The sequence below is a fragment of the Rhipicephalus sanguineus genome, chromosome 2, assembly GCF_013339695.2.
Source record: "Rhipicephalus sanguineus isolate Rsan-2018 chromosome 2, BIME_Rsan_1.4, whole genome shotgun sequence".
Classification (NCBI taxonomy): Eukaryota; Metazoa; Arthropoda; class Arachnida; order Ixodida; family Ixodidae; genus Rhipicephalus; species Rhipicephalus sanguineus.
In genome coordinates, this window is record NC_051177.1 from 72,685,324 (window position 1) to 72,706,751 (window position 21,428).

The 21,428-nt window shown below is 45.3% G+C and overlaps 1 protein-coding gene across 1 annotated transcript in view; it reads right to left on the reverse strand.

The window, feature by feature from the left end:
* LOC119383174 (uncharacterized) overlaps window positions 1-21,428 on the reverse strand; it is a 71,827-nt gene that overhangs the window by 23,769 nt on the left and 26,630 nt on the right. The window contains exons 12-18 of the mRNA XM_037651204.2: window positions 11,372-11,487; window positions 8,556-8,718; window positions 7,728-7,871; window positions 5,780-5,948; window positions 4,579-4,697; window positions 1,283-1,580; window positions 882-940 (exon numbers count right to left, since the gene is read on the reverse strand). Of these exons, the coding sequence (XP_037507132.1) occupies window positions 882-940; window positions 1,283-1,580; window positions 4,579-4,697; window positions 5,780-5,948; window positions 7,728-7,871; window positions 8,556-8,718; window positions 11,372-11,487 (1,068 nt within the window). The remainder of the gene's footprint in view (window positions 1-881; window positions 941-1,282; window positions 1,581-4,578; window positions 4,698-5,779; window positions 5,949-7,727; window positions 7,872-8,555; window positions 8,719-11,371; window positions 11,488-21,428) is intronic.

The window sequence follows — 21,428 nt, forward strand, 5'->3', positions numbered from 1 at the left end:
TGTGTTTCGGTGATATGAATTTCGGCTAATACGAATATTTTTCGTGACCCCGCGGGATTCGTATCATCGAGATTCTACTGTAAAATATTTCCAGGACAACTGCCTAAATTTCACCTAATGCAGAAATTTGGGGGAGGCGGAGGCTTGAAGAGATGAAAAATCTTTCAACAGGGGGTGTCACTGCAGCTAAAATTTTGACAAGTCCGCTTGTCGAAACGCTGACTCTAGTGACACTGCCTGTTGAGGGATTTTTCATCTAAATTTCACTTGCCATTTTAAGAAGGTTCTAAGAGAAGGTCATGTTGCTGTGAGTAGGAAGAATAATCAAGCGAATCCGAAAAATCAGGCTTAGAAAATAGATCCATCAGCGAGGGTTCCTGTATTCTCTCGAGCTCAGTTTTGCTCAAAACTGTATGCAAGCAAAAAATAGTTAAATTAACATACTCAATACAGCAATCACAAACAACTTGCAATAGAAACAGGCATACTACAATAAAATTATAAAAGTGAACAGATGTGCACAGAGTGTTTAAATGAAAAAAAAAAACCCTTAACCCGCTCACTGCCTCTTTCAAGTTTAATACTCATACGTATGTGTTTTCACCACATGTGCACACATGCACATGTTTCGTGCAACAGTCAGATTACCATGAACATAGGAGATACCAATGTCTCTGGCTTAATTTTAATGGCCTTCTTTTCCATCGCGACCTTCTTCAGTAAAAAAAAAAAAAATCAGTTCCGATACAATGCAGTAATTAATTCATCAGAATAGTGACTAATGTTCTGCCCCTTTTGCATTCAGAGACATATTTACTTCATAAGCACAGTAATTTTCATTAGCACAATAATTGCAGTGCTAGAAGTAAGAAAATCTTGACCTTGGTTTCATATGATGATTCGAACGTTGAGGCAGAGGTGTCTGGAGTTCTGGCTTCCACTGAAAACGGAATAAGAAATGCAATGAGGACATTTTCGCACATGTACACGCGGAGGATGAAGTTTAGTGAGCAGGAATTACTGTCATGCACCAGAAAGTAGCATAAGTCTACAAAGAAAGCTCACACCGTTTTCTTAGACAAGAATGTTTGCAGATGATGAAAAATTCATCCTAGTCTTCCAGTATAATCAAATACAATGCCTTTCAGCAGTGGCTGTTTTACCAATTGAGCTTCATGAAGAAGCTAGGGAAAGGTAGCACGAAGCCCAATAAATTGACAAATCATAGTGCAAAAGATGTGGTGAGATCACAAATAAAAAAAAAGCAGACTGGGGAACGCACTATCGTCTTCCTCTTCCTCATTTTGAAAGACCGAGTCTCCTTCTTCGGCCAACCAAGGGCAGTTGTCGTCGAGGCCGCCCTTCCGCCTGTCCTTGCCCTTGTTTCTGCGCTCGGACTCGCGCTTAACAATGCGCACAGTCTTGATCTCTTGCGCACGGTCTCGGGGCAGCAGCCCGTAGAACTTCTTGGTGCGGTCATCGGCCTTGCTGATGTCTTGCACCACGTACGACCTGTCATCGGGTACCTCGCTTGGCTCTGGCGAGAAGCTGGGGGACTCCAGTTCTGCAATCTGTGACGTCTAAAAGAAATAAGCAAAGTTAAAAGAAACGTCAATGCTGCAATTGCCATGTGCACAATGTCATGAGAAAGCAAGCCAAGAGAATCTTGTGGCTAAGCTAACTCTTTTTAGATCTTAACAGTTCATTACCAAGTGCCTTCACAAAGAGGGATGGCTGAATGACTTACATACGAATGAGGATAAGTGGGGTTCGTAAAGTATCGATGCAAAAGTATTGAGCATGCATGACATAAACCACCTTCTACTGCAGGCAAAGCAAAGAGAGAACCACAGCTTCAGATTATGGCATTGTCAGCAACTAAGTCACCTCGCAACACAGAATAAAGCCCATTAGACACACCAAAAGACATTACGTACAACACCAGCCTCATACCAAAGTCGTCGTCGTTCACCTTTACATAACAGCAAACTATGCTGTAATACCAAAGGAATTGTAATGTTTTCAGTATTATCACATAGAATCAGGGTGTCGGAACGAAATGTTTTTCATTTCGGTTTTAGTTTCGTTTCACCGCAAAAAGTTCCGTTTCGTTTCTGTTCCGGAACGAAAAAAAAAAATGTTCCGTAACGGTACGTAATGGTTTTTTTTTCTTTGTATAAAAAAAGAAAGTATAAAAAAGGTGAGGCAATCATTAAAAAAAACATTGGATTTGTGATGTAGTTGCTTGCCCTCCTCTTAAGAAAGTGGGACAAGGGTAAAACACGTTCTTCAGAGGAGTGGAAGTAACTGTACCACGTATTCCTACCAACTAGCACAAACCAGTATCCATTTCAAAGTCACAGTATTTATTTTCTCACAAGATAAATACGATTTTTTTTAGTTGGCTTAATTCTTTGTGTCAAGGGAGTGAGCACGATCTCAGAAGCAGCACGTCATTGAGTGTACTCTCTGATGTGCGAGACCGCTGTTCTGATAAAAAGATCGCCAGGCCTGCGTGAAACACGCAGCAAGTCACAGCAAAAGCTAGAAGAGCGGACTTTGTAGAGCCCGTTGTTATCTCTTGGGGCAACTAATACAAGTAAACATGCAACGTACCCACTACGTCATAAATCGTCGCAATTTTTCTGAAGTAGCGAAGTTCCCACTATGCCATTTTTCTTCATTCTTCGGAGAATCGCGGTACCCGCTACACATCTGTAAGGCATTATCTGCACTTTGTGCTGTGGTTGATAATGAAGAATTATGGCTGAGTACTTTGCAGTGGGTGGGAAGGAGTGTTGCGGAATGGGCGCGTCCATTCGATTCCAATTCCATTCCGGGGAATTAGAACTTGCCGCAATTCCATTCCTTTCAATTTCTCGGAATGAAAAAAACTTAGCCCATTGGCACTCAGGGAATGGCCTGGCAGTCCGATTCCATTCCTGTAATTCCTCAACGTAGGAAAGGCATCTTGATAGTTTTATCGAGTTAAGAATGAACGCCCCCTAAAGCTGATGTCATCAAATGCATTAAGAACTGCAAAAGTATGCAAAACACGTTGCCAAGGTCGAGGAATAGTAGCTTGGTGACATATCTCGTGCAGTACAACCAGCCTACTAATTCCCATAGGGGCAGTTCTCCCGCTACCGATAGTATTTGCGTGGTCAACATGTTTGAACGAATGGTGGTGTTTCAATATTGTTTAAGCTTAAATCTGTTAATGCTAAAATGACGACATAGTGTATTTTTATGCTGACAAAAGCGCCTTTGCATCGAATACGGAACACTGGGCCGCACTGCCCGTCAGCACTCACGCTTGTCAAGCACGCCTCGCAAGCATGGATGGGGTGAGGAGAACTTTCTGTGTTCGCCTGTGCGCAGGTATGCAATGTCTTCCTTGTCGCAAAGGTTATTTACGTGTGTCAGGTACTAAACTGCTCGTGCGATAAAGATCAGGATGTGCATAGAGTATTCGCCACTTTCGGGTGGGGTATCAATGAAAACCAACGCGCAGGGGTAATTTGTTTCTCCCTTCGGTATCTGCTGGGATAATGCATTTGTTTGTACACTAACTTATGCCTCCGTTTGTAGTAGGCGCATTGCTTATAAATGTACCGTGCTTGTAATCAGCCATTTTAAAAATACTGCTTTAGTGTTAACTTGCGAGGCTCTGACTTACTAATGTTTGAAGCTTGAAAAACAGCACGTAGACGAAAATGTCCTCTATTTTCGGAAAAAGACGTAATTCCATTCCCATTCCATTCCTCCGAGCGTTGTCCCCATTCCATTCCGGGGTCGCGAAAATGTGGAATGATTCCGGAGTCATTCCAATTCAGGAGTGGTAACTCCGCAACACTGGTGGGAAGCATTAAACCACACACTCTTTGCACTATTAGCATTGTGTGATGACTGGTTGTTATTTGACTCTTCTGCCATTCTATATTACATATGTTAACGCGATTCCTTGCCCGACATGACGCCTGTGTAGAGTATTTTTGCGATGGAGTTATAAGCACCAGCGTGACACTGTGGTGGAAGACCCGACTGCCACGCAGAGGGCCCGGATCCTACAAATTTGTTTCTCATTAATTTTTTTTCTTATACCACGCGATAGCGGTCACGTACACCGGCGGCCGTGGACAACTATGGAGCCAAAATTGGCTGTTGTGATCACATAACAGCTTTCGCTGTAACAAACTTCAGCGCCGACAATGCCCCCTCCACTTTGGCCTGCTTGACAGGTGCGCAAAAGTCCACTTGCGTTAATAGAAACATCTCTGGTTGCCACTGTTCTCGTTTTTCGCACAATTTCAACATATCTTTTCTTTGGATTTCCTGTCTGAGGTACGCGCTAATACTATACCCTGAGATATGCTCACGTTGCATGAGCTCAGTTGTTCCGGATTGCGAAATTTTCTCGTGAACCGAAAAACGATTGAAAAAATTTCGGTTTCACTCCGGAACGAAATAATAATTAACGTTTCGGTTACGTTTTCGTTCCGGTCAAAAATATTGTTTTTTTTGTTCTTCGTTTTCGGTTTTCGTTCCGTTCCGACACTGCACAGAATAGCAACTCACAGTGACTATGTCACACAAGGATGTCGGCCGGCTGTCCAGAGCAAGGTTACTGGTCACTGACGAGTCCAGGTCAGTTTCGTAGTAAGTCTTCTGATGCCGCTTCCTTTCTGGTACACCTGCTGTAAACAGAACAAGCAGGAACATCAACATTCAGGAAAGCAAGATTGATTGCTATCACTAAGAAAGAACAGCTATTTCTGTAACATAACTTGAAGTATCCAAAACAAAATGTAAGTGGTAATCTTTCAGTGATACAGCCAGATGTTTGCACAGAACAACCTCGCCTTTACTTTGTTACTAATAAAATTGGCTACGAAGCAATGCGTTTTTTCTATTTGGCTGGCTGGTTGAGATGTTTTAACATGACAGCGTTAAAGAGCTCGTTTTGAAGAAATTCCAGTCATTGGTTGTGAGCAAAAATTCGAGATAGATGCAAATAAATAAATAATAAAAAATCTTCAGTCCGGATGAGAACCGAACCCAGGCCTTCCGAGTGGCAAGCAAGTGTTCAACCATGGAGCCATGCCAGTGCTTGGAACTGCTTCCTAAAAAACGCTATAAGAATGTCATGTAGTGGGAGGAGTGTCCTTAGTGCATGTAATATTGTGTGGCAGAATCGTAGAATCGCACCAGGCATCACAACATTTCAACTGCGCAACGACTGGGTGGTTAAAAGCTGCCCACCCATTACAAAGTGTGCAGCTGCGCGTGGCACCTTACGAACACGTAGTGGGTACTTTGGCAATTTGCAAAAGGAAAAATTATGGCGTAGTGGGCATTTTGCCGCTGTACTTGCAGTAGGCATTTTAGGATAGTTTGAAACAGCCAATGTTATGCGCGCAGTCATTCCTTTCCTTTCGCCACGGTTGAAGACGATGTGCACAGGACCTGATTACACTATCACGTTATACTCTTGAAGGCGAAGCTCAAGTGTCTTCCAAGCTTTTCTACCAGTATGGTTAGCCTGGCAACCTAGGCCAGTAAATGCTCCACCTGTTTATCAGTTTCTTTGTCTCAGTCCTTCCACTGTGCTTGTAATTTTCTCCAAGTACCTCCGTGCAAAACTCAAGGTGGGGCACAAAGTCACAGTTATCTCGGTTAACACTGCCCGTCAGTGTACTGGTCTTTCTGCATCATCACCATGCAGCCCTAGAAGCCAAGAAAAACAAAAAGCTCCCCGAAATTTCTGCAGGGTACTTACCCGTTGGGCTATGCCTTGGTTCTGGAGGCTTCGCTTTCACCTGAGGCTCCTTCTCCACGTAGGTATTCGGGGGCATGGACACTTTACTCCTCTTCTGAAGAAGGTCATTCACAATCTTTTGAAGCCTTTTCAGCTCAACCTCCAAGTCATCCTTCAGTGGACTACCACACTTGAAAAAACAAAGATGGAGTAACAAGCTTATTTTCAATCAAAACTTCAGTTTGTTCGTGCTGAACAGTAGACCCGGAATGTGAAGGACCAAGCATGTGTTAACTACCAGCTAGTGTTATTTCAAGACGATAAAAATATAATACAGCAAAAGCTCCTTAATTTGAACTTCAAGGGGATGCTCTCTGAGCTCCAATTAAACGATGTTTAAACTAACAAAAGTGATAAACAAAAGAATATATATGATAATGAAATGAGTGGGAACACCTCAGCAACCATCGTGGCATGGCATGACAAGAACTTTATTATGGTCCAGAGAAACTACGGCCCGAGGGCAAAGCCCCCAGGCTAAGTCGGTGACTCTGCCCACGACGGCACCGGTAGGCCAAAGGCTTTCCCGATGGCGTGAGCTCTCCGGACGGCCAGGAGTTGATCTTGGAGGACTCCACTTGTTATACACCGACTCCAGTCCTCCTCACTGTTGAGATCCGAGGCCCCTTGGTTGGGGCACAGCCAGAACATATGATCAAGTAGACACGGAGTGTGTCCACAACGTTTACATTCGGCGGGAAAATCTCCATCAGTTTTGTTAAGCACAAAGGGTGTGGGATAGGATTTGGTTTGGATCAGTCTTAACGTGACTGCCTGAGCTCAGGTAAGCTTCTGTTGGGGGGGAGGAAAGAATTTTCTACCGTCCCTATAGTGTGAAGAGTGAAAAGTGCTAAGAGGGTCTTTGTAGAAGCCGCAGTCATCCTGGAGCAATTCTTGATCTGGTGCGCGGCATGTGAGATCTCGCACAGCAGAGTGAGCTTGCTTGTTAGGATTGCAGCCATTGGGGCTGACCGAGTGGCCCTGATGAGCCGGAAACCAGGCTAGGTGTGTGGCACCCAGGTTCTCGCTGTGATGAGTACTGAGACTGTTTAGAAGTAACTTGTGTGCTTCCAGTCATACGGAGCTGGCTGAGTTATTCCATCATCTCTTATTTATGCAAGAAATCCGTGATCGTTCTCTGCTTTATTATTTTTGTTTTTCAGCTGTTGCGTTTCCCTGCTCTTACATTTATTTTTTACAATCCTGTCAAAAACGTATCTGCAGGGTTTTACTGCAATCAGTAAATCGCAATATGGGACTGCTATACATCGTGAAAATGCTACTCGAAAGCACAGCTGCCACTCAGCTGGCTTTGCCTATTTGGGAAAAGATACTATGCAATATACTGCACTCGGAGTTCTTTACTTTCTTTCTTTCTTTAGTTGTCTTATCTTGTACGTACCTGAGGTACTCAGACGGCATGTGTCAATGCTGGCGTAACACTCACTAACTATCGCAGCGCTCAATTGCACTTGAGAGCATTGTTCATCATTTCGAGGGTATGCAAAGTGTGCATTGTGCCATCACTGGTCTCGTAGCATCTTCAGCTTTATAAGAGTTACTGCAGCATGGCTGTGAGTGCCAGTTGCTTACCCGCAATAAACAAAACTACGATTTTAGCACATTTTTTGTGTAAAATGCAGATGGAAATGGACCAGATAACAAAAACAGAATAACCAACACAATTCAGTAATGATAATAATAAAGTAGACTTCTATAATAATTTCACTTCAGTTATTCGACTAGGATTGGGTGCACCTTTTGGTGCACCCAATCCTAGTCGAAGGGATCAAATTACTTTGACCAATTCACACGTTAACGTGAGCAGAGTTGAATTAAGGGAAGCCTGCTGCACACATGACACCAGCAACTGCTATAAAAAGTGCAGATGTGATCATAAGACACTCACCGAAGTGCTTTCAGCAAGCATGTTCTGGATATGGAGAATTTCCTTTTCAATTAGCAGCTGTTGCTTCTCCAATGTCTCAGCCTCCAAGGTGTCGGCATAGGTGTCCTCGTAGCGATAGTCTTCGCCCTCATCCATTTTTTTGTTCTGAAGCAAGAAAAATTACATTAAAATGTACAGTGAAAGGGCCGAAATGACTAATATGTCGAAGGAAGCCCTCACCCTCCTTCACCAAAAGGTTTCTCTGCGTTGAGTCAAGCAAAGTACAATTTCTTGGAAAAGTGTACTGGTGCAATTTTCTATAATCCCACCATAACCACGAGTCCTCCCCTCTCGCTCGTTGTAATGGTCAGCAACCTATTTATGAAGGCCTCTCACAACGCGCTCCAATTACACACCCATGTGAGGCCCATTATATATCTGTTGGATGACATCCCTGCAGCAATTCCCTTTCAATAACAAAACATGGTTCGCATTTTTCATGAAAACTGAAAGGATGTTGCAAGAGCCCCTTTCAAGAGAAGTTTGCAAGAGGATCGAAAGGTGGGCCAGTTGGTAATTCATTTTCTTCGTTCAGCGTCTTGTGTGGTTCCTCGCTTCGTCCGTTGTGTATTTTCCGCGCTCCCAGTTCGCTGAACGAAGAAAAAAGAAGTTTGCAAGCCTGACTTGGTCAATAGCGACCTGTGCAAGCAGGTGTATCCTGGGTAATTAGTAGTAGTGCAACCATTAATACTGCGGCAGCCAAGGTGCAGCTACTGTTTCATCTTACTCGCAATGCAACAATACAGCAACAGCTGTGCACCATGGCCAACATCACTTTGTTGCCCTCACCTGCTTGCTGATGCCAGCAACGGTGTACAGACTGCCAAGCTTGACCATGTTCTCGACCAGGCTGATGAGCGGCTGAGTTAGGTCCAGGTTTCTTGTCAACTCGTTCAGGCTCCGCTGAAGGCCCACCAAACGCTGAACATCAGCTGCACTGCTCTGTGTGCCACTGCATGGGTTGAAGGACACATGCAGCCCTTCAATATCCCCTATTAAATATGCAACGCGAACACGGATCTGAACTTTGTGGCAGGGCGTATATTTTTGACAGATATGCAATCGTCACTGTGTTCATATTCATGAGGCATTTTAATTTTTTGTATTTTCTGTAAGGCTGCTTCGTTGCTACATTTTAACAGCAAAGCTGTTTACGGTCGAGGTTTTCCCGGAAATATTGGCGTAACGCAGCTCACAAATTTTAGTGGGCATGTGCCGTTTATAGCCAGCCTAGCGGGTATGTGCCACAGAAATTGCGCAGGTTCACCACTCGTCTCCGGACCGCAAAAAATGAAGAAGCTGTTCATAACTAGCCTGAATGCTCCGCGGACCGTGTACCATGCAATAAGAGCAAAATCAGCTTTCGTTTGCTGGCAGGAGGCAAACATATCGGATCCAGAACCCCGACGGTCTTTCTTGAATGTTCAGCCATGGATAGAGTCGTGTGCTCTTCGCAAGTAGAGGCTGCCCGTTGGGAGTGTCAGTGGGAATTGGCGCGTGAACGGTAATGACGACGTCATTCTGATCCAGAAGCCCACGCAAGAGATGCCGAAGCCGAAAGAAAGTGGAGGGCAGAAGATCCAGAGCTTCGAGCAAGAGAAGCTGAGGTTAGACGTAAATGGCTTGCATCGGACCCCGACTTTAAATGAGGCAAGGTGAAATGACGGAGAACACTTAGCTGTTTCATCAGACTTCGCGATGCTAGGTCAGTGAAGGTAGGCTAATTTTTTTGGATTTATCACCACACAATTTCGAACAGCAGGTCCCTTTTCCGTCATGTCTCAAGGAACTTGCTTCTGAATAAGTATCCTATCCTTGTTTCTTTATTTAGTAAATAATGATGACAGATTGACAGATCAATTAATTGATCATTAACCCTATCTGGTCCAATGGCTCCTGCACGAATCATCCATAACTTTACAAGAATTATTCAGCATGGAGAAAAAGAAGCCATCAAAATTAATCTTAGAACTCTGACTTTTGGCAGCTCTAGTAATAAAACTTGCAAATTTGGGGCCACAAATAAGAGCTTTAGTACTCCCTAGCACTTCATTAACATCTATGTGCTTGATTCGGAATATCAGGTGCGAAGTGGACACTGACGGAAAGGGAGACACACACACAGGGCGCCACTGCCAACGATGTTTATTCCAGGAAAAACCAGGTGCTATTTATACAGACAGTGTTATTTATAGGTGCTATTTATAGGTGCTATTTATAGGTGCTATTATAGGTGCTATTTATACAGACTACTGGAGACAAAAGACATATAAATTCTTCTTCGGATGTATCGCGGATTGAACTCTGTATGGATAACCTGGAGAGCGCCTCGGCCATGACGTTTTCGCTGCCCTTCCGGTATTCAACGGTATAGTTGTAGCAGAGCAACCGTGGGGATCAGCGCGCAATCCTTAATGGTCGGTGACCAGTGCCTTTCGTCAAAAGAAGCGTAACCAAAGCCGCGTGATCTGTTCATAAGATGAAAGGTCGTCACCACAAGTAAACGTGCCAGTGTTCGCAAGCCCAGACGCAGGCAAGGGCCTCACGTTCGCCGACTGAGTATTTCTGTTCATGCGGTTGAAGTGTGCGTGAAGCGAATGCGACAGTTTGCAGCGAGGTTCCGTTATCCTGCTGAAGTACAGCACCTAGTCCATATCCTGAGGCATCAGTTGTAACGTACGCAGGTAAGTGAGGATCAAAAACATGAAGAACTTCGCAAGATGTAAGCAGAGATTTCAGCCGCTCCAAACTGCTGTTTGCTGCCGCACTCCAAGCGAAAGGCGCATTTCCCTGAAGCAAGGCACGCATTGGCTCGACAACATCAGCAAAATGAGGGATGAACTTGGAGTAGAAGCCTGCAAGTCCCAGCAGCGAGCGAAGTTCATTTATGTTTGTAGGTGATGGTGCCTTGGTTATCGCCTCAATGGATGACATCAACAGAAATAATCCTCTGGCGGTGACAACGTGGCCTAGAAAAGTCAACTCTGCTACGTCAAAGACACATTTGTGGTTGAGCCTGAGGCCAGCATCAGAAAGACGTTTCAAAGCAGCGCGCAAATTGCCCAAATGATCCTCTCGGGAGCGCCCATACACAATGATGTCATCAATGTAAAATAGGACACATTTGCACCCTTTCAGGATCAAATGCATCATTTTCTGAAACGCTGAGGGCGCCGATGCCAGTCTGAAGCAAACCCTCTTGAAGCGAAATAGTCCGTCATGCGTTATGAACGTGGTAAGGTCACGGCTCTCTGGACTGAGTGGTAACTGGTGGTATGCAGAAGCTAAATGCAATCATGCAATACCAACACGCCCAGTTGATCACCCTCACATCTATGTGCTGTATCGCACTAATGTTTGACCTCCGTGTAGTAATGATTTCAGCATGCTGACTAAGCGATGTCACTAAAATGGTCTTATACAAATATTTCGTGGCCGTACATCACTATGTTATGAGTGTCAAATAACTTAAAAGAATCATACACCACCTGCAGCATCTTGACATGTTGCCAAAAACGGCACTGAAAGAAAAATTTTTTCCTCATTTTTTCATAACTGTCGTAACACTATTCGGGCAGAAAAATGGGAAAATGTAGCACACAGACCTCTGAACAAGCTTTTGCTTCAGCTCATGCAGTTCTTCCTTGCACTGAAGTTGGCACGACAATAGGTTGCTTTGACTTCTTCTCAGCTGGATCAGAAGCAGGACAAGCTCTTCATGCTGTAAGAGACGAAAAGAGAACACAAAATGTTGCAGTGACAACACGAGACAAAGCTGGCGGAGATGTGGACTACTATGTTTTTGCAACACAGAATTCCACCACGATTCCCTCCCTTCAGTCTGCCACTGTATCAATATTTTCCAAGCACCACTTCTTCAGACAAATGCACCTCAACTCACTAACGTTCCTCAAACGAAGAAACTCCCTCTTGTGAGACCATACTGTTATATCGTGCATATTAATTATGACAGCATTAGCGAAGACATCACTGTTTTTTCTATCTTCTTTCTTCTCCCTGAGGCGGCCGCCGAGCGTGTGCCATCTCACAGTGCCGTCGTCGGTAGCGACGCCTTATATAACATATCCTCTTTTGCAAAAAAAAAAAAAACACAGTTATCCTTTACTGTCTAATGTAGTCCTTAAACTTCTTCGGAGTCTTCTTCTTACGCGCACCTCACATCCTGACAGGTTGGGGGAAACTTGCATGCTCTCTGCCGCAGATGCTCCAGGGGCTGCATTTTCACGGCTATCCACTCCTGATGTGTCAGGTTGTGATGCACTAGATAACTGATTAGATGTCGGTGACCAGTTCATGACAGCAGAGGTGCCGGATTTCATTTTGTTGACGGCTCCATGGTGAACAGCGGCTAACTTCGATGCGTTCCACACTCGCCCATCTTCCAACAGATACGAGGCTGGTCCACGTTTTTCAATTATCTTCTTGGGCGTGGAGAATTGTGGAGACAGCTTGCCATGAAGTGTGGATAACTTAACCCACACGTAATCACCAACGACGAAGCTGGGTACCTTGGCTCCATGTTTTCCGTCGGTGTAGCTCTTCGACATCCTTTGCTTGTTTCTTACGCGCTCTCGCAACTGCTCAATCACCCTTGACGGGTCCGTGCTGAAGCATTTGTCAGGCAATCCCACGATGTCGAGTCTTGTGCGAGGTTGGCGTCTATGAAGAAGAACAGTGGGTGCCACACCAGTAGTCACGTGAGGCGTACAGCGATATACTTGCAGGTAATCAAGCATGGCTGTTCTTATATCACGGCGTTCAAACAGGGCTAGTTGAATATATGACTTCAGCACCCTATTAAACCTTTCCACCAAGCCGTTGGCTTGCGGGTAGTACACAGAAGAGTTGTAATGCGTTATTCCGCGTTCTGTGAGAAATTCTTCAAGGCTTGCTGAAGAAAACTGTGATCCATGATTGGATACGAGACCACGTGGGTATCCTTCTCATGCAAAAAGTTCAAGTAAGAACTTGTTCACTGTAGAAGTGGTCGCATCTCGTACGAAAGCCACTTCGGGCCACTCGCTGTGATAGTCAATAACAGTGGTAGTCGTCTCAATTTGCTGGCCACCGGTTGGACAGACGCGCGAACTCTGACCTTGTGAGTGAAACCTTTCACAGTTCCCAGCTCTTTTGCAAATAGGTGCTCAAACTCGGACCGTAATTCCGGAGGTAGCACAGGAGTTTCTTGCGTCATTAGAAGACACCTGAGAGGCGACCCTTGAATCTTCATATCCAGAGCCACAATGCCATCTAGTCCAAGAATGGTTGTTCCTCCAGGCACAACGTAAAGTAGGACAGAAGTGCATCGGCCATGGAATGAGGCTGTAGCAATGAAACATCCTTGTATAGGAATTGCTGACTTAGAATAATCGAGGAGCTGGACGGACATAGACGTCAGTGGATACGCTTTGGAAAAATGGCGTTGGTAAAGTTCTTCGGCCAGGATCGAAACCAATGATCCTGTGTCGATCAAGAATGACACAGAAATTCCTTCAATTTCCAACGCTGCGTAAATTCCCTTCTTACGGCTCCAGATTTGACACACTTAGGTGGTCATCTGGGTCAGCTGTGTTGTTATCTTCCGCGACATGCTGAACATTTTTCTCACACTTTCATAGCGACTTGCACACCTTTTCGAAATGGCCCATTTTCTCAAACTTTCGACATGTGCCTTGGCCTTGCACTGAGAGCTATTTGCAAGGTGGGCTGTAGAACCACAACGGTAGCATTCTTGCTCTTTCTGAGATCTGCGACACTGACTTTGCATGTCATAGCAAGTACACGTGCTACAATGCCTTTCTCTCTGGTATGAAATATTAGCATCTTTTACACGACGAACTTGTGATTCATTTTGTGCAAGTTCTCTTGCTTCTCTAGTCGCTTGATCGTGCTGTTTCGCAATGGCAAGAGCCCTAGAAAGCGTGAGAGACTCTTCCAGCAGAAGGCGTTCACGTAAATACCCACTTGTAGTTTTCTCAATGAGCTGGTTGCGTATCATGTCGTCCGCCAGGTCACCGAAATTGCATGCTCCTACGAGACTTCTCAGCGCGGTGACGTAATCAGCCGCAGTCTCACCTGGGGCTTGCGTACGTCGACGGAAACGGTGACGCGCTGCAGTGATGTTCACCGTGCTCTTGAAGTGACCTTCCAGCGCCGCGATGGCGTGGTCGAAGTCATCCGGGCTTGGAGACGATGCTAATGTTCCTCCCGCAGCGCTCGCAGCCATAAGGCACAGGCCGTCCGTTGTCGTCAGTGTCTGGAAAATGCGCTGTCCTTCCAAGCCCAAGCAGTTGAGCAGGATCGCCTTCCGACGAATAGCAGGTAGATCGGAGGCGCCCAAAGCAATCATGTAGTTCTTGAATGCCTGAATCCATTGCTCCCATGGGATGTCCAGGTGACGACAGGAACGGAGGTGGCGGTTGTAGCCCCGAAATACTCATCGTGGAGGACGACAGACAACAAACAAAGTCTCAGATGAGGGTCAAGCCGGTAGCACATGGGTTGGTGAATCTTCGTCGCCAAAATATGTTATATCGTGCATAATAATTATGACAGCATTAGCGACATTACTGATGATGATGATTTCCTTGATGCATGGCTCACACCCACTCTGGGGGATTGGCCAAGAAACGATTAATTTTAAGTAGAAGTGACCACATATGATTTCTATGACTAATGAATTATAGAGTAGTTAGAAAAAATGCATAATGCTAATTTAAAATTCCGAATTAAAACCACCCTGATTCAATTAAGAATTTTTGTACAGCGGAACAGACATCCCGGTGACAGTGACCTAATGAGGAGGCTCCCAAGGATAGAATATTAGAAGTAATGAAATCCAATCTAATTCGATTAAACGCTGCTTTGAGAATGTTTTTCCTTAGTAAATTGAAACGGTTACATGATAAGAAATAATGTTCAACTGTTTCGTCCTGGTTACAAAACGAGCAAAGAGGAGAGGGAGCCAGACCAGATCTATGCATATAAAAATTTAGTTTTGGAACGCGACATCGTAATTTAGTAAAAATAACTTCATCTTTTTTTGTTGAACAGAAATTCCTAGGCCAAGGGAACAAGAGGTGTCGATATTCGTTTAGATGAGTGATTAATGTTTTGCCGGAGTCTTGAATTATGGCACGCCTTCTAAATCTGTCACGAATGATGAGTGCTGTTATGGGAATAATTGAGAATATGGGACCACTGAGAGCGGCTTTCGCCAGAGAGTCCGCCATTTCATTCATTTTTATCCCTTTGTGTCCCGGTACCCAAATTAATCTAATTAAAGTTACGTGGGTGGGAACAAGAAAATGAAAAGTACGTGATAATTGAGATTCGGTATTTGCAGCGAGTGCTGAACACAAAAATAATGAATCTGTAATTATTGCAACTCTTGAGGTTGATGGGGTCAGCTTTCGTAAAGCCATAATTACCGCTAGAAATTCCGCCGAAAATACTGATAAGAAATCAGGAAGTCTTAATGAAAATGACCAGTTGAAGGTCTCAGAGAAAATACCAATGCCAGATTTTTCTTCGGATTGTGAGGCATCTGTAGCTATGATATTTGTCGTATGTATCCCCTCTAAATGCCTTTGGAGTAGGCCGTTTAATATCTGGTAAGGCAAATTTTTGGCATGATTTGGATATATATTGTCAAAAATGATTTTAAGGTTGTGCTTTTCCTTGTCAATGGAAGGAACTTCACTCAGTTTAACATCTAAGGGTCCAATAAGTGCTTGTACGTAACTCGCCTGTGGTGTATGAAACCGAGGCCAGTAAGATTGAAAAAATAACGCTGGGTGAGACATGAAAATAATTTTTAGTTTTATAGGATATTCATACATCTTTAGAAAAGTTTGTACCGTTAGAATCCTAAATCTGCACAAAAGAGAGGGCAATCTTGCCTCTAAGTACAGGACATTATTGGCTACGAATTTCGGGAGTCCGAGGCATAACCTTAGGGCCTCCCTTTCCAGCAGTACAAGTGGACGCAATTTATAAGCTGGTGCACCCGAATATAAAACACATCCGAATTCTAATACTGGGCGTACATACATTTTGTATATCATAATTAGTGTGTCTCTTCGCATCCCCGATCGACTGTTGCAAAGTCTTCGTAAAACTCCTAGCGCTCGTACTCCTTTCTTTGTTATGTATTCAATATGTGTGTGCCAGAGGAGACGATTATCATAAATTATTCCCAGATATTTTACCGAGTCCACTTGTGGTATGTTCTGCAGGTTGCAAGTTAGTGTTATATTAACTGGGTTATCCAAAGGGAAAACTATCACTGAGCTCTTTGAAACATTGAGACATAAATGGATATCCTCTAACCAATTTTCAATGGCGCACATATACGTTTGTAAGCGAGTATATAGGGAATGTATATCAGAGTCGGACGCAAAAAATGCTATGTCGTCTGTATATACGTATGTATATACACCATCATGGCTGGGAATATTGCTCAGCAATACATTAAAGAGGAGAGGCGAGGTGACTGCTCCCTGAGGAACCCCTCTGGATTGACAATGTATACCTGAAGAATGACATTACTGTTTTTTCTATCTTCTTCCTCCTCCCTGAGGTGGCCACCGAGCGCGTGCCATCTCACAGCGCCGTCGTCGGTAGCGACGCCTTATATAACACATACACTCCCAAACTGGTTACACCCTTCGATCTGTTTTTCTGTCACACAACAGTCGTCATCTGGCTTGCTTGCATTTTCCTTCTTTAAAATTTGGCGATCACCACTCTCCTGTCAGGAGTGCTATGTCACGCAGTTTGTGACCTGGAAGCAGGGGCATAACCAGAAATTTTTTCTTCAGGAGGCTGTTCAACCATACTTTATGTATGTTCATGTGAGTGTTTATATGTGTGTGTATATATATGCACATGCAAATTTAAAAATTCCGGGAGGGAGGGGGGTTCAACCCTCAACCCTCACCCCTGGCTATGCCAGGAGTGAGGGTTGGGGGTTGAACCCCGTGAGGGTTGGGGGTGAGGGTTGGGCTATGCCAGGGCCTGGAAGTACCGGCTGCTCCGTGTTAAAGCAAGGAAAGTAACGCAAGGTAAATGACAATTATATTGCTGTGTGGCAGAAATGCACCTTAAAGGGGTACAGACACCAATTTTCGAAGGTGAGTTTACTCCGCCATACAAATCTTCTGTATACAGAGACTGTTCTGAGCAAGTGTGACAGTAAATGCTGATAAGATAATTCATTTCGATTTTAAAGTCAATCTTCACATAGTGCACTTACACTGACATTGACACTAACGTGTCGTCGGACTACGGTAGTACTAATTCTGGTGACTTCACGCACCAGTATGGCTAGTTACGTTAAGTCCGGTAAAAAAAATCTCAAAATGGCCGCTTGTACATAAATAAAAATATTAAAAATGGCCACTTGTGCGTCACCAGCAGATCCATGGAGCGAAGCGGTAGTGGAAACTTCATGATATTTTGCGCGAGCATGTTACGAGAGGGTCATATCATGTTGTGACGCCAGGGTACAGCAGAAACCGAAACTAGCATTTAAAAAGGTACTGCAATTAATTTTTTAAGCTGTGCTCCCACTTAGCAGAACATTTTGTAGGCTCTTGAGGGTATTGCCTTTCATTTGAGGAAAAAAACGACAACTGAAAGATTTCGTGTCAATATCCCTTTAAAGAGTGCCACCAGAGTCCTTCAATGCTTTTCTGGTCACGAAACTCCGCCCGCAGTTTCATACAGAGATAGAGGCGGCCGCTAGGGTCGCCGCGGTCAATGCAGGGGTAAAGTCACTGTATCGGGAAAAGTACCGCATTCTTTTTCTCTTCGCCGCCGCGCCTTTTCGGCGGCTTCGCCACCTAAATGGTCCAGCTCGCTCGCCTCGCTACTGTCTACCGGCCGGCGACGCACGGCGCTTTGGAGGTCGATTGTTTTTATAGCCTCAGAAAATAGTGCAGGAACATTACGACATCCCGTATCTTTTTGACACTTCGTTGCAAGCCTGTCGAGGCATCCAAGAATGCCTGGGTGCTGCGCTTTTGGGTGCACCAACCGGCGGGAAACGGGCAAAGCGCTCTTTGCTATTCCCAGCGGGTAAAAGGATGCCAAGCGACGGAGTAAATTCCCCACCTTCTCCCCACTCCCTCTTGATTCCAGAGCAGAGCTCTCTCAGCTGCGTAGCCGCTGTCAGTTGCAGAAGGGAGTGGAAGGTTGGCCGTAGCTGCCTTGCCTCAGATCGGGGTTGTTCACTCTTCTCAAGGATGGAGACGACTCCTTTCTTTGCAAAACAACTCGATATTTATATACAGGGTATATATACAAGGTTACATGGCAGCTATGTACATTGGAACTTTCGCAATATAACTCGGCAGAGCCGACAAGTGCATAGCACCGCTCCTGCGACAAGAACCCTCGTGAGGAGCCGGGAGCCAGGTTTTAACCCCAACATTGCTCCTCCCAGTTTTCCCCACGGCAAATCAAAATCCCTCAGACCGCTTATTGGGTCAACTGTAAATTGGTCTGCCGGAGGCCTCCACCCTCTCTCCCTGAAGCCTTTTGAGCCACCTGCCTGAGAGAGAGACGTGAAAGACGTCCGGCAAACGACATTCTCAGAAGTGCACTAAAAAAACACACGATGGTGGCGCCGTTCAGTTACCCTGCTCGTGTTCATACACTGTGCGGCTGGTTAACTAGCCGAGCCATGCCGTCCCTCCTCGGAAACATCTCGCATCCGTTGACAGGCTTTTAACAGACACTTTGCGAGATTTATCTGTGCCACGTGCACCGTCCTCGGCGACATCTCGTCTCCGTTGACAGGCGTCCACGGATCCTATGCGAGATTTACGGTGTCACAGTCTTAGCTTCCTTCGCACCGCTTCGCGGACCCCCCGCGGGGCTGCCGGCCGCTGCGTTGGTCGTTAAACCGATGGTCAATAGGGCGCGTCTTTTTGTTCGAACGGTTGTGGGCAGCTGGGGAGTGTTCTGTTGTCCCCGCGTTTCCTACATTCGAATCGGTCGTCGCTGCGCTTTGACTTTCGACTCCGAGGCTGGCTTCTTGGAAGCCGCCTCCTGGGGAAAAAACACAACTATCCCCCCCGTTCTCGACACGCCGGACCTTACAGACGGGCTTTGTGGCTGCACAGAACACGGCGGGAAAAATTTGTTCCTGCGACTGATGCCCGCCTTTGTGAGGCAAGCATTTCATTAAGAGTTCGCATATGTTGTTTCGGGGAATGTTTGCGTCTCCCCTGCATTAGTGCAGCTTGGTTCGCGTTGTTGCCGAATAAAATTCATGCACAGTAACATTGCCGGGCAGCATTTAATTATGTTTGGCGTAAAATTGACGCCTTTGGGCTCACATACAACGATCAGCGCGCCATGAAAACTGACTGCTACAGATTGGTAGTGCATGACGTGACTATATGACGAACATAAATATCAGGTGGTAACATGAAAATAATGGCACGCATGTCATGTAAGACATGATTTACATGCCAAGCTCATGGTGCACTCGCGGCCGGTTCGTTGGCTTCATATAAACCAAAACCGGTATTGCGTGATGTACGTGAATGTATGACGAACATAAATAACAGGTGGTAACATGAAAATAATGGCACGCATGTCATGAAGACATGATCTACATGTCATGCTCATGATGCTTTCGCGGCCGGTTCGCTCGCTTGATATACACCAAGACTGGTATTGTGTGACGTGACTGTATGACGACCATAAATACCAGGTGGTAACATGAAAATAATGGCATGCATGTCATGTAAGGCATGATTTACTTGTTACCACCTGTCACTCACGTTCGTCATACGGAAATATCTCGTCATATTAATTTTGGTATATATGCATTTCATTAAATGACCGCGAGCGCCCCGAGACCATGCGATGTAAATCATTTTTTTAGATGAGATTCCTCTCATGATTTCTGCGTTATAACCAGTAACTTGTGTTCATCATACACTCTTGTCACGCCATACCAATTTTGGTGTGTATCAAGCTAGCGAAGCTCGGCCGCGAGCGCACCATGAGCGTGGCATGTAAATCATGCCGTAAATGGCATGCATGTTATTATTTTCATGTCATCACCTGTAATTTATATTCGTCATACAGTCACGTTATGCCATACCAGATTTGGTGTACATCCCATTAAAGAAACGGCCAGGAGAGCACAAAGTCGTGGGCGGCTAGATGGATGGATGGATGGATGGACGGACAGACGGACGGACGGACGGGTATGTTCAAAGTCGCAGAAGTTCGCTAAGAAACGCTTCACATTTAATAAATAATAACGACAGGCGAGCGCGCAAATGCCGCGCAGTACGCATTTATTTATCGCGTTAGTGCGCGTGCGTGCGCGTGTAGGCAAGTGAAAACTGCCGCTATTTCTTTCCAAATCAGTTAGAGAACAACGGAATGTTTCATTCGGGGCTGCAAAAGCGCACGCAATGCGTAAAAAATGCGTCACTTCGCATGAAATCAACACCGTGCCGCCGCAGCTGCTGCCGCGCTGGACCAAATATGGCGGCGGGCAGGACGGTCGCGGTACTTTTCCCGTTCCAGTGACTTTATGCCCGTCGGGCTCCTAGCGCCACCTCGCTGGTATTGAAGAAACGCTTATTATCGCCTGCTGTCTCTGAGTCCGTCCAGCGCTAAATGGTGTGTATATAACGCTCGCCGTTAGCTACGTGGAGGATATGCGTTTCGTGGCGTAGTGGATAGCGCCGCTCGCTGTGGAGCAAGAGGTCCCTGGTTCGATTCCGCGCTTCAGAAGCATTTTTCTGAGTTATTTTTCTGTGGGGACTTTATAGATATATACATACTTATACATATACGGTGCATGACGGCGGCGACGGCGACGGCAAAATCCAGCCGAGACTGTCCATATAATTGCTATCGCAATAAAACGCCGGGCCTGCGCGCAGCACAGTCACAGCGAAAGCTGGAAGAGCAGCCTTTCTAGCGCCCGTTCTAAACTCTCTTGGGGAAACTAATACAGTAGAACCCCGCTGATACGTTTTTGAAGGGACCGTAGGAAATAAACGTAAGAGACGGGAAATGTAAGAGCCGAAAAACAGGAAAAACGACAAAATATGTAGTGGTACAGAATTTTATTTCAATGCTCACGAGCAGGACGAAAATTGGCGCGCTCAGCCGCGATCTAGTCGACGGATAGAAACGCGGAGCTGGGGACGGCCTCATCCACAGAAATGTAATCAACGTATGTGATTTTTTTAACACCAACAGCTGTAGGCATGAAAGAACTAAGCACACGCAATCACGACCAGCGCGGCGAGTCCGACCGCGAACCGCGCACGACCATGCGATCTCCAACCAGCTAGAACTCCTCCCGTCCTCCGGCAAATAACGATGATGATGAGTCTACGCCAACGCGATGGCAGAAGTGAATGCTAATCTCGAAGGCCTTGCTTTCGCGAGCAATTACGTCATAGACGCCACGTTTGTGCAATACAAATCTCAAAGGCTATGCTTTTGTCAATAGTAAATGCCAATCTCGAAGGCCTTGCTTTTGCGAGCATTTACGTCATAGACGCCATCTTTGCAATGCGAATCTCGAAGGCCATGCTTTTGTTTGCATTAATTGAAAGATCCTGTTGCTTGCATCTCTCAAGTGGCTAATATTACAGT